At 35.8% G+C, this 13,694-nt stretch overlaps 1 protein-coding gene across 2 annotated transcripts; it reads left to right on the top strand.

The window, feature by feature from the left end:
* The first annotated feature begins 1,143 nt into the window (after positions 1–1,143).
* Positions 1,144–13,633, top strand: Selenop (selenoprotein P). Of its 2 annotated transcripts, none has more exons than XM_019208908.2 (6): positions 1,144–1,272; positions 2,390–2,574; positions 5,826–6,041; positions 6,761–6,973; positions 9,556–9,673; positions 12,192–12,803. In XM_019208908.2, the coding sequence occupies exons 3-6, from the start codon at positions 5,839–5,841 to the stop codon at positions 12,801–12,803; spliced, it is 1,146 nt and encodes a 381-aa protein (XP_019064453.1). In that variant the 5' UTR covers positions 1,144–1,272; positions 2,390–2,574; positions 5,826–5,838. The 2 variants fall into 2 exon arrangements, with proteins under 2 accessions (XP_019064453.1, XP_010632183.2); XM_010633881.3 differs by having other exon boundaries at positions 1,149–1,272; positions 12,192–13,633.
* The last annotated feature ends 61 nt before the right edge of the window (positions 13,634–13,694 follow it).

Genomic DNA, 13,694 nt, shown 5'->3' with positions numbered 1-13,694 from the left:
CATTTCAGCCTCATCTGAATCTCAAGAGATCCAAGTAGGTCTTATCTAATCCAACCTGCTGTTCCCATGCCTTCCTCCGGCCCTTGTTCTCATTTATCGCATTCATTTAAAGAGTACCTTGTTTTTTTTCTAAACATCCCTTGCATATTCAGTGGCTTACTAATCTTTCAATAGATACTCAAGCAATATTACAATTGATACTAGCCATGTGCTGACATTTAGGGTTACCTTTGATATGTGCAAGGGAACAAAATGTCATTTAAGGAAAAAAAATGTTGGGAATGACTTCATTTTCTTTTGTATGTTATGTAATATGCCACTTCAACCAAAGAGGTCCTTCAAGTACTAATAACATTCTCACTTCCTAACATTTTGAGACATTAGTGTTTCACAAATGTTAATTAATGAGTCTATGTCATATTATCATCTGCCTTAGCTAATACACTGATTTAAAGAGTCATGATTTATGGGGCATCTTTCTTTTACTGTGAACTCACAGAGTCTCTGGGTCTTATTCTCCATAGAAATCATTAATATTTTGGGTGTCTTAGTGTAAACTGATGTGAACACACACTTCTGGGTGCTTGGCTTTAGAGCCAGTTGCACTCTTAGCAGAAATCCTTTCTGGGTAAGAAGTGCCTGCTAAGCTATATAAAGAGGAAGGAACAGACAGTAAAATACATGCTTTTCTGTTGCATACAGGCTGACATGACTGCTTAAATTTGCCAAGGAAATGAGCTACTGAGGAGACTATCTGTTCTTCACGAGATTGTTTTAGTATATGTGCTGCCGAAGTGAGCACTCATGAGACTGTTTTAAAAAGCTAGTACACATATGCACACTTCCACACCCAGAAATTAATAAAGATATCTGAAAAGGTTAATATCTGCTGCTTGGTGCAAGTAAACAGAATTTGGCTTTCAAATGACCTCTCATTGGATGTGAAGTTTCTTTATAGGAGGGAGAACATCTGGGCCTCTTTGTATTTTCTGCAGCAGCATCCAGCACATGGCAATCAATAAGGGTTTGTTTGGATAAAAGCAAGACTTACTTGAAAATCTAAATGTCCAGGATGACCTCATCTGTCCCTGTGTTTTGTGCTGTGACTCCATACAGAGGAGCTCCCACTAGTGCCTGAAGCTGTCCACAGCTGATGCTGGTATAGATCCCAAAGAAAAAAGCAGTAAGGGGTATTAGTGCTGCAGCATATCCTTGTAGCAGAGAAAAGTCTGGGACATTCTACTTTGGTTTGCGTTCAGAGAGGGGATCAAGGTAAGCAGTTCGAGGACGTTTAGATCAGCGACCCGGCCAGTTATTTTTTCAGTGCTTTGGGCAACAAACTAAATACCTTTATTAGTGCTTGAGAATTTTCAAAGCCTGGGTTCGAGTTCAAGCATGTGGAAAAAACCCTGCAGCTGGCTGGGTCCAGAGCAGCCAAGGCACTCTGTGATTTTCTGTCAGGACACAGAAAATGTGCATATGTGGGGTTTGGGGAAAACCGTTCCTTAACTCTCTTGTCATGAGTGCGCAACTTTGCAAGTGTTATAGGAAATAATTTTCCTCCTTTTTGAGGGCTGCGGTTTGAGACAGGGGGTCACTACGCAGTTCAGGTTGGCTTGGAACTCACTATGTAGTCCAGGCTGGCCTTGAACTCGTGGCAATCCTCCTCCTCAGCCTCCAGAGTGCTGGGATTATAGGTGTGTACCACCACGCCCAGCTTCCTCCTTCTGATATAGCTGGAATTTTCTATTTTATCTGTACACTTTGAAATTTCTATACTTGTTTCATGCCTAACAGCTATCACTAATTTTTATTTGTAGAATATTTAAATTTGTAAATATTTTATATTAAATTATTTAATGATCCATGGGATACATAGGTCTGGTAGGAAGTAGGACTTCTGTGACAATTAAAATAAGGCTTGGTTTCCTTCAGATAGGAAGCCATTTTCTTATTTTATCCTTTCCTTAAATGAAAAAGAAAAGAGCAGCTGTCTTGAGACCTCACAGGAATTCCAGTTTCAAACAGACAAAAAAATGGACACTTCTGTAAGATGAGACCAGAATAATTTAAAACAACAGATGTCTTTTTCTAACAAAGTGTTCGTGAGGCTAGCTCTAACTTTTTATCACCACAAAGGAAAAGGAAAAACAGATTAAAAGAAAACACAAAGGTAGCATAATTTGCTGGCTCAGGAAATGTTTTTTCCTACTATATTTTGGAAAAGAGCAGGACTTGGAGGCCCTTTGCACTTCCTCCCGCCCCCGACTGTACCATTAAATCCTAGATACTGGGGTGACTGTAAACCATAGGGAATGGATTTATAATTGTTGAAATCTTTTCCCCCACTTTATCCATGCCAGGACTTGTTGCTTTCTTTCCTTAACAGCAATCACAATTCAGAGGCTTGTTCTGCTCGCAAGGACACTGCAAGAGATAGCACCATAGTCTGGACTCTAGCTGAGGGGTGAGGTAAACAACAGGACTATAAATATCAGCATTTCTCTCTGTGGCTTTGCGGAGCCGCCCCAGCAAAGCAAAGAGAAAGGAAGCAGGCTGGTCAGAAGCGGTTGCGTAAGTAGGATTTTGTTTTCCAATAGTTTATTCTTGTAGAGTTTTTCGCTTCTGGGCCTTTTGGCTAAGATCAAGTGTATTCTTGTAGAGTTTGGTAAATATTTTCTGAATATGATAAAAGTTATTTTCCTCTTTGAATAGACTTAGAAAAAGATGGGTGAAGGAAATAAAAATTATAAGGAAAAAACCCCCAGAAGACTCAGAGCTCAGGTGTGGTGGGTGAAGTTCTCAGTGGGCACATCTGACTTTCTTGTTGATATCTGTCCTGCCTTCATCGCAGCTGAGTAGGGGTGCAGCTGGAGGAATCTAGCACTTTCTGCAGGAGGCTGCGATGTTATACAGGCAATGTTATATGATCACATTTAAGTACTTCCCTCTGAAAGGCAGACTGAGAACAAAGGGAAAAAAAGAGCCTAGTGGATTTGTAGAGCCGAGATTGGAACATGCTTATACTACAGTGCTGTGGAAATGTGTAGACATATTGTGAGCAGTTTCAGAAAAATGGGTGGTGGTGGTGGAGCAGGCTGTGCCCCAGGGCCACCTTCAAGGGAATGAAAGTCCATGTCACAATGGGGTGATTAAATATAAAAAATTTCAATTTAAGTGCAGAATGGGAGCCTTCAAGGGAACAAGGAGGCACTTTCACAAGCTGACCTGAAGCCCAGAGTGAGAGGTTAAAGTCTCTGAGTAGCCTGCATTTCAGTGGGGAATTTTAAACAATTGTAGATCTGTATGTGGCCAACTAATCTAGGTTTATAATTGGAAAGCTATGAGATTAGTGAAAGTTACGAAGACTTTGCAATTGTTTCTGAATCAGTGTCTAGTAAATCCAATTTTGCTATTTATCCTCATTTTTATATAGCTGTTTTACAGTTATAGTTAAAAGCTTATTGTATAACAATTATTTTGAGCAAATAATGTTGAACAGCCTATTGATTACAATGGCAGAGGACAATCTGAAATCATGAATTGTTTAATTCACTACCTTCTGACAAATGGCTTATTTTTTCGGTTGAAACCTAATTGAAGAAAATAGTCTTTTCATTTATATTTGTCCTTTAGCCACTAAAAACTATGTCCTCATGGCAAAATTAGAATATTAATTGTTGTCTTTAAGATGAAGGTTCTAGAACTACTGAGTTAATTTTTGTAGTGAAAGAGATAAATCCAAGACCTTGCACAAATTTATATTTCAGAAAATAGACATTTTATTAAGAAATAAAGCACCTTACATTATTCTGATGTTCTCTCTGCCATCTTAGGGCATAAACAAAGTTGGCTGCTATAGTCATTACAAAATGATCTATTGAAAAACTCTCAATATATTGCAGTAGCTGAGAGGTTGTTTTTGATCTGACAGAATTGATTTGAATTCAATTTCTCTGTGATTTACTCCATATGTGATCATGACAAAGTGTTTAAACTTTCCCTTAGCCATAGTGTCCTCAAAAAGGATAAGGCATAAGAATTAACAGGCTGCTTAGTGCTGCCTGTATAGAGTTCTATAATGCTCAATAAAAGATAACTACAATAGGGACAATTGTGTTATCAGTGTAAATATCATCTTAAAGAAATTTCTCAGATTTAGTACAAAAATTTTAAAAATTTAATTATTGTTATTATTTTTTTGGTACTGGGGATTGAACTCTGGTCCTTGCACTTGCGAGGCAGGCAGCAGAAAATTAAAAATTTTAAAATAAAAAATTATTAGATTTTTTTCTAATAAAACATTATTAGATTTTTTTCAGTACCGGGGAACAAATTTAAGGCCTTGTGCGACCTAGGCAAGCACTCTATCACTGAACTACATTTCTAGACCTAAATAGTACAAATTTAAAAATATTAGAATAGTTGAGATGGATTCAATTTGTCATTTTTTCCTTTCCTCTTCCTTTCCCTCTCTCTCCTCTTCCCGTCTTCATTTCCTTTTTTTGGTTAGACTCTTATCAAATATCTTCTATAAGTAGGTATTTTGAGTTGTTAATATGAAAGCTGATCAGATTAAAAAAAAATATATATATATACCCACTGATGCAGAGGCTAGATTAGTCTGGTTTTAGCTTTTCACTCATCTTTTAATTCTAGGCTCATTCCAGATAACTGAGTATTAGCAACTCTCACCCAAAGAAAGACTTCTGCTTTTTTAAAATATCAGATCAATGCCTAAAAATGTCCTAACTTCCTAGTTTTGGAATTTTGCCCTGATTTTTTTCCACAGACACATCAAAATGAGCCTGAATTACCTCTGTGGAGTTTTTCTAAACTTATCTCTGCTGAATGTGTCCCTTCTTTCATCACATCTTTAAGTGCATTTTTTTAAACTATTCTGCTGAGAGAGCTGGCCATAGTTTGGGGGAGTCTTTCTGGTCAGGTATTCAATGTTTTAACTTTTCTGCTCAGAGAAGTTCTCTTTATGCATGAATATGCTGTCTAGTTCCAGGAGCTTCCTGAAAGTAGTAGTAGCCCATAATAGGCTCCTTGAGTATAGATTTAATGAGCCTTAAATGATATAAGGAGCAATGATTCGTGATTCCTTCTGAGGTTCTCCCCCACCTTGTTGATATTATCATGGGTGTGGTAATAATGATAGGGAAGATAATCTCATATTTTGAGATATTAAATTCCTATAATATTAACATGTAGCTAAGCCCTAAGGAATAAGAAACAAAAAGGAGCCATATCCAACGTATTTATTCATGTGAAAAGTTTGAGCCTGAAGAGCTAAAAGGCCCAACACGAGCAACATTCCTCTTGGTACACTGCCCTGATGGGCAGCTCTTGAGACCTTTCTGGGCTGGCTTTCCTCATTTCTGTGAAGAATTTCCTACTTACCTTTCACTTACTTGAGACTCTGAAAGGTCATAAAGAAGCAGTCAGAACTTGGCACGTCTCATATGAAAGGCAGACTGTGTTCATAGAATGTTATGGGTCAACATAAACAACAGTCTGAACATTAAAAAAATATGCACCTTCTGATGAAGCACTTGGCTACCTGATAGGGCAAGTGTTCATAGGATGCTTACTACAGTAGCTTGCTAAGCCAGATAGTCAATGTCTTGATAACTCCCTTGCCTCTGTCTGGTAACTTCCTCTTTATAGGAAGATTTAGTGCTCATTATAATGGCATAATGAGAGCCCAACAATGAGAGGGAAGAGAGACAGAATCCATGGGCTACATATGATAGGAAGTAGAATTATTACCTATTGAGTTTATAGCCTGGGAAGAAGACTACCAATTTCCTCTTTTGCAGGACAACCACAGAAATGTGGCGAAGCCTGGGGCTTGCCCTGGTTCTCTGTCTCCTTCCTGGTGGGGGAGCAGAGAGCCAGAGCCGAAGCTCCTTTTGTAAGCAACCCCCAGCATGGAGCATAAAAAATCAAAATCCCATGCTGAATGCCACTGGTACAGTGACTGTGGTTGCTCTTCTTCAAGCCAGCTGATACCTGTGCATTCTGCAGGCTTCCAGGTAAGACACAGAACTTTTGTGGTTTAGGATATATTTGAGGAAAAGCTGTTAAATACCTACCTACATACATATGTACATAAACTAAAAATGGAAACAACATACTTGTTAAGTCGCATTTTTGGAAAAACTGTTATGTATTTGCATAGAATAAATTAGACAAGCCCAGGAAATAGATAACAAAATGTCTTGGTTGCTTTCCTGTGGTTATGAACATTTTTTTCTTTTATGGACTTATATTTAAAAATTCCTACTAAATCTGTATTACTTGTGTAATAAAAATGTTTTAAGTTGAATTGCAAATGTGGCAGTTATGTCAAGAAGAATGTTTTGTCAGAATAACATGCAAACTAGACTTGCTATCAAAGGTCTTGGGTCATTTCATAAACATATCAAAAATGCTTTTTGGATTATTCACCAAATTTTCATCATTGGTTTAATTTTCTATAAGATGAATTTCAAAAATATATACTTCATAAGATTAATTTGAGGACTAAATTAGCTAATGTTTGTGGAAGCATTTAGCATAAGGTTTTAAGTGAGGAAAAAAATTTAAATTATTCTAAAAAATAAGAGTTTCAGAATCTTATAACAAATACAGGTCAGTCAAAAATAATGAGAGTTTCACAGGGGTGAAAAAAGAATGTGAGGGAAGAGAGAAAAGACCACTAGTCAAATTAAATGAGACTATTCATTTTACGCATTTTCCCTAAATATCTTAGATTTGAAGACCTGCGAGTAAAATTGGAGAAAGAAGGCTATTTTAGTATTTCCTATGTTATTGTTAATCACCAAGGAATTGATTCTCGGTTAAAACACATACATCTTAAAAATCGGGTTTCAGACCATATATCTGTTTATCAACAAGAAGAACACCAGACTGATGTTTGGACTCTCTTAAATGGAAATAAAGATGACTTCCTCATTTATGACAGGTATGTACCCATCCCCTCTCAAATTAAGATACCTGTGTTGTACTTTCTTACTTTCACCACATACAGACTTCTTCATTGTTAAATATAATGCCTTATTTCACTTCTCATCTCACATTATCCTTCATTAACATGTAGAAGTAACAACTAGGAGTTGAAAAAATTGATCTGTGTATGTACATGTACCACCTACCCACAAGGAATATATGCACTGCAAACATGTACTAATGAAAAGAATTGGAAAAGAGAAAAAAAAACTAGTTTTAAAAAACACTTCCAGTTTTAATTTCTATGATGCTATATTCTGATTTTTTTCCACATCTTTCCTTTTCTTTCTCCTTCTCATCCTTCCTTCTACATCCTTCTTGTTTATTTCTTATATATTTGTATTATTAAGAACACTTAGGTTTCCTTATCTTCACACTGCATATTCTGCATGAGCAATCTCAGCTATTCCTTGATTAGTTATGATTTATGTTCTGATAATCCTAAATTCAAAGCTCAAACACAATGACTGAACTCTAGACCTATTATCCATTTCACATACAAACATCTTAAATTCAGTTATTCAAATTTTGACTGATTATCTTCCATAGTCTTATTTTACATTACCCTTTGTGTTATATAAAACAATTCTTGTAAGGGAAAGATGTAGCCAAGTAGTAGTAGTGGCAGCAGTAGCAGTATTATATGCTACAGGATTACAAAATATAATCTTCAGTGTCTTCCATTCTCCTTTTCCCAGTCTTTTTCTGTTAAGGATATCACAGATACCATCATATTTGGTAACTTTGCTGCCATCTGTCCTTTAAATGCTATGTGACAGACGTGTTACTGACTCCTATCACACCTTTCATCTTGGGTTAGTCACCAAACCCTATGGATTTTTAAATCTTCAGTACAGCTATCTTGTCTTTATAATCACTATCCTATTTTCTTGTTACCTCCCCTCTAGAATTTTGCAACAACTTCCTTAGTTGTTTCTTTTCTGCTATGTATTTAATAATAAAGGATTTAAAATAAGGTGTTTGTTTTTGTGTTATTACCAAATACTCAGCTTCAAAAATAGGTTTATTAAAGGGTTTTGTTTCTAAAGCTTTAAAATGACTTTCTTAAAGGTAAGTTATGTAAAAGACTTCACCATTCCAATAGGTAAAGAACGCTGAGTATACATCTCTCTCCCACCAAGTAAATTTACATTCGGGTTACATAAATAGAAAGATCCATTTGCATTTCACGTACAATTCTAATCTAAATGTTGTTCAGATGAATAGCCTCACTTTGAAGACAATATTTTTGTTTAATTTATAACTTGAAGGCTACTTGCATTTCAAACTGTAAAGTGTGTTAATCATTGTGATCTGTGTGACTGTTTGATTCCATGAATAAAATATTCATTTTGAGAGAACTTCAATGTATATATTATTTGTGTCTTACTTTCATCATTGCTGAGACAAAATACTCGACATCCCAAATAAAAAGGAAGAAAGGTTTATTTCAACTCTGTAGAGGTTTCAGTCTATAATCAGCTGGCTTCAAAGAAGGGTGGCATGGCAGACAGGAATCTCAGAGGAAAAACAGTTCATGGTGGACAGAAGGTAGCAGAGGAGCCAAATAGCAAGCAACAAGTTACCACAGCAGCCCTCTTTCTGTCCCTTGTCTTATACCCAGACTACTCATGCCCAGGGAGGGCCTTTCTATTATCCACTCCCAGAACTATGCCAAACCAATCAGTGGACTAATTTAAAAATCTCACATTCTGGATTGCAGTATCACACACTCTAGATCCAGCTACCTCTGAAAAGCCTCACTTATGACCACCTGAGGCTTTAGGGAGACAGCTAGACATAAACCATAAAACTATCTGCTGTGAATATATTCATAGTGATGTCTGCTTCTAGCTTTTTGGAGTGGTGAGCCAGACGTTGTTTAGGTCTAAGCATCTTTCTAATATTACATTTCACTCTTTCAGGCCTCTGAACTTCTTAGTCATTTGTAAAGTCTAGCACTTTAGTATTTGCATAGAGTCATACACTGGGTAAAATATGGACAACAAGGAAATTTTAACCCTACCATTACTCAGGATGCCCAGTGTTATAATTCTAATTCTCATGCTGACATTTTTGTTGCATCATATCTATTTTTCAATAAATTAGCTACTGGTCAAGGCTTGGGGATCTTTTTGGTCGGTATAATATCTTTATTTTGTGGGATTTGTGCTGTCTTAGCAGTTATGAAAAGCTCATGTGGTTTCCAGAGCTTAACTGATGTGTCAGTGTGAGTTTGGATGTGGTAAAATTTATAGGTCAATTGCAAAACTGCATTTGGGTGACTATGACTTTTTATTTAGTGACACATCTATAATTCAAAATGCTAACATTAGACTCATTGTAGTCTTTCTGTGATCTGATCTAGTACACAGTGCCTGGACTTCCTTTGTAGACTGCATCCAAGGAAATTTACTGAAGATATGAAGGGTTCTTAGCTGTAAGACCAGTGAACCTGAGTACTAATATACTTATCAGAAACCACATATAAGTAATAAAAAGTACTGGATAATATTGTTCCCCCCCCTTTTCTTTCAGATGTGGTCGTCTTGTCTATCATCTTGGTCTGCCTTACTCCTTCCTGAGTTTCCCGTATGTAGAAGAAGCCATTAAGATCGCTTACTGTGAAGAAAAATGTGGAAACTGCTCTCTCAGGGTACCCTACTTTTCTCAATTATTTTTACTGGGAGAAAAAGAGGAAATATTTTAGGAGCTATTTAAATAAGTTAGTGTTTTGTGATTAGCTATACTACAACTAAGTAATTTTTAAAATTATACACGTTTTCTGTTATGGAATGTACACTTTAAAACATTTTTAAGATCCATATTACTGTCTTTATCTAGAAGGGTTTTAGAAAATAAAAATCAATCTGGATCATCACTAAATGATATTGTATGAGTAGATGCTTAAGAACTTAGTCGACACATAAAACGATATTATTGTAGTAACTTGAACTTGCTCATAGGAGCATTGTGGTAACAAAGCTTACCCTAGACACAATTTGTCAAGGAATTAAAGCCAGATAATTACTTAATTTACTAAGGATACATAAGCCAGTTTTTCTGTGAAGTCCTTATACTACCTCCCCATTTTCCAGCCTGAATTATTGTATTTACTTGAAAACGGAATGTTTTCTACTTACAATTTCGTCCCTAGTAACTCTGAAATATTTATTCCTTGTTATGAGACTATATTTAAATAAAAGGTAAACAGATAATTTAAATTTCTATAACTTGATGTGCTTTTCCTTATATTAAAAAGAAAATAATTCTAAAGCATGTTTCTTTAATAGGGAGACAGACAAAATTTGAATTCAGGTTTAAAAACAATTTGAATTTCATTTTTGAGCAGCACTTTCAAATATTTCCTAGCTTTAAAGAAAGCCACCTCAGGGCAAGGGATTTAGCTCAGTGGCACTATGCCTGTCTCACAATCACAAGGCCCAGAGTTTGATCCCTGGTATCCCCCCCCACCCTGCAAAAGAAAGCCACCTCAAATTTTAACAAATCATTTAAATTTATTTATTTAGTTGGTATTGAGTGGAACAGGTTAATCACGTCATTTTTTCCACATTAATCTTAATAATGTGATAATGAGTTTTTTTCTGGTGTTAAAGGTGAGGAGATAAGGTAATGCAAATAAAATACTGTGTCTTCAGTTACTTAATAAATGCCAGCTGTACTGATCTCTTATATTATTTGTGTTGTGTAATTTATAAATGTACCTAGTTATATTAAAAACAGAAACAATTCCCATAATATTCTTAAAACTTTTGAACTACCTATAAATAAGAATATCATGTGTATCTAGCATATCAACTCAGATTGGGATTTTTCTTTTTCATTGCTTCCTAGATGCCATCAATTATATAATACTATTTAATTTACTATTAAGAAAATGCTGGCAATTAAAGTAATATACAATGCTAAAAAACCATTATAGCAGAATATACTCTAATATTATAAATAGTATCAAAATATACTTAGATATACTCTAATGTTAGAAATAGTATCATAGACTAGTATAATAGAATCAGTGAAATAGTTAACAGGTTTTATGAAATTAAGCTGCTACTATAGCTATTTATGTTTAATAACTGAGTACTTTGTTGATTGACTGATTGATTACAATGCTGGAAATTGAACTCAGGGCCTCGAACATGCTAGGGAAGTAGTCTACCAGGGAGTTACATCTGTAGCCTTATCTTATTTTTGAGACAGAGCCTTTCTATGTTGCTCATGCAGGCTTTGAACCTGTGATTCTTTTTACTCAGCTGGGATTACAGGTGTGTGCCACCATGCCTAGCTTTGAACATTTACTTTTTATAATTTTATAATTAAATATTAAGTTCTTATTTAGAAGTAATTCATAAACAACCAAAAAACTACACCACTTAGCAGCTGTATGCAAAAATCCAGTGGAATTTATAACTTTTAAAAACCTTCAAAATATTAAGCTATACATTTAGTGAATCTTTGAGTTTTCCAGTTAATTTTGTAATTTTATTTACAACCAACTTCAGGTTGAAATTTTAGTATTATGCTGATATGTTGAGAGGCCTTGAGTTTGTGGGTACCACAAAACAATGAAGACTTTCAGTAAATTAAGGAACTAGTAGCATGGAGAATGCAAGATTATGATCAGTGAGAAAGGGGCAATAGTTTGCTACTTTCACTGGAGAGAAATACAGTAGGTACCTTAGCAAAGCTTTGGTGCAGTTCAAAACCCTTTCCTGGCATATGTCAAAGTATGAAACACCAACAATTTAAACACTTTTATTGGCTTTCTCGAGTTGGCAGAGAAGCCAGTTTGCTTGATGAAACAGTACTGGATTAGATACATAACACTGTGGCCATAGCTGTGAAGGATTCCATGTGGGTCAAGTGATTTTACGGTTTGATACTAGATTGACTTTACTGCAATCTAAATTCTTTTATTCAGTTTTCTTAGTTTTTCTTCTGAAGATAAATACACTTTGGCTTTATTTTTAAGCCATTAATAAAAAGTCTAGGTGTTGAGACTAACATCAGACTTCATTAATATGATGCTAGAAGGACAAAACCAGCTCTATCCCAACTAGTTGGAAAACCATGTGTGTTAGCTCTATAAATTTCTCATGCATTCCTGCCAAATGTGTCAGTTTCTTGATAAGTGCTTTATAAATTTGTTCCAGACTCTTGAAGACGAAGACTTCTGTAAAAACGTGTCATTGGCCACTGCGGAAAAAACAGCTGAGGCTCCACACAGTACAGATAACCACAAGCATGGGCATCAGCATCTTGGGGGCAGTGAGCTCTCCGAGAATAAGCAGCCGGAAGCACCCGACAATCCTGTGCTTTCTCCTCTCAACAATCCTGTGCTTTCTCCTCTAGGGCATCATCACCGCCGTGAGCTTATGCCCAACGGCCAACAGGGGCAGGGTCACTCAGAGAGCTGATTTATGTCAGAAAGTGAAGCTTTACAGCTCTCACTTGCACAAAGGAAGCTTTGCCATAGGGGATGTAAAAACCAGTTACTGTGTAAGTTCCCTTCAGATTCCCAATTAGCTCCTACTAGCTGTTGCTGCTATTGTCGACATCTGGTATTTGGAACAAAAGCGTCTTCAGTCACCTGCCAGTGTGCAGAAAACCTCCCATCTCTATGCAGCTGCCAGGGAGACTGGGTAGGGGAGAAAGTCATTGAATCTTGTCAGTGTCGACTGCCCCCAGCTGCCTGACAAATAAGGCAGCAGCAGAAGCCCACAGAAACCAACCGTGATTGAAGCTGAAACAGGGCACAAAAGTGAAAATGACCCTCAAACTAAATATTTAAAATAAGATACACTCCCCAAATCAATCAAGATACAACTTTATTTCCCAAATTTTTAAAGTACCTAATTAGTAAATTGGAATTGGATTCTACAAACATAAATCTAATAGATTGGCTTCGAAATTTTATGTCATGAAATTTTTTACTCAAACCACATTTTTATTATGGGGCAACTGAAAAGTGATTGCAGCTTTTGGTTAATATGTCTTTCTTGTGCTTTTTCCAGCATTCTATTTGCATTAATGAGAACAGAAACGTAAACTATGACCTAGGGGTTTCTGTTGGATACTTAGTAATTTAGAATGGAGGAAGAACAACAAAGACATGTTTTCCACTTTTTCTGTACTTATCTCAAAACAATATCATCTTTGTTTTTTAAATCTTACATTTTAAACTGATTAAATCCTTAGAGAAAAAAGTGAATTTTGTTTCTTAACACATGAATACTTTGCTAAAAAAGCATAATGACATTTTTAACTCCTCTAATTTTTCTATACCTATGACTCATAGCTTGATTTTTACTACCATACATAAAGTCTTTGTGTCTTATTTTCTTTATCTAGCATTATGTCACACTTCTGAATTTTGAATGGCTATAATGGGAAAGAAAGAAAAGAAAGAAAGAGAGAGAGAAAGAAAGAAATGTCTATCTTTAGACTGCTTAGAGGGTATTTCCATAGTCAATGATGGTTTAATAGGTAAACTAAATCCTGTAAACTTGAACTCTTTTATGGATAATACCATTAAGCAAGAATGCAGTACGTGATTGGCCAAGGTATGTATCTGTCTAAATAAAATGTTTAAAGCTGTCTCATTTATTTATTATTTAGACTATTTAGGCAGTAAGCTTATGTTGAAAATGGAAGTG

The sequence above is a fragment of the Fukomys damarensis genome, unplaced genomic scaffold (genome assembly GCF_012274545.1).
Source record: "Fukomys damarensis isolate Sample0158 unplaced genomic scaffold, DMR_v1.0_HiC HiC_scaffold_1, whole genome shotgun sequence".
NCBI lineage: Eukaryota > Metazoa > Chordata > Mammalia > Rodentia > Bathyergidae > Fukomys > Fukomys damarensis.
Note: the sequence above shows the minus strand (reverse complement) of the source record. Positions and strands in the feature narration are given on the sequence as shown.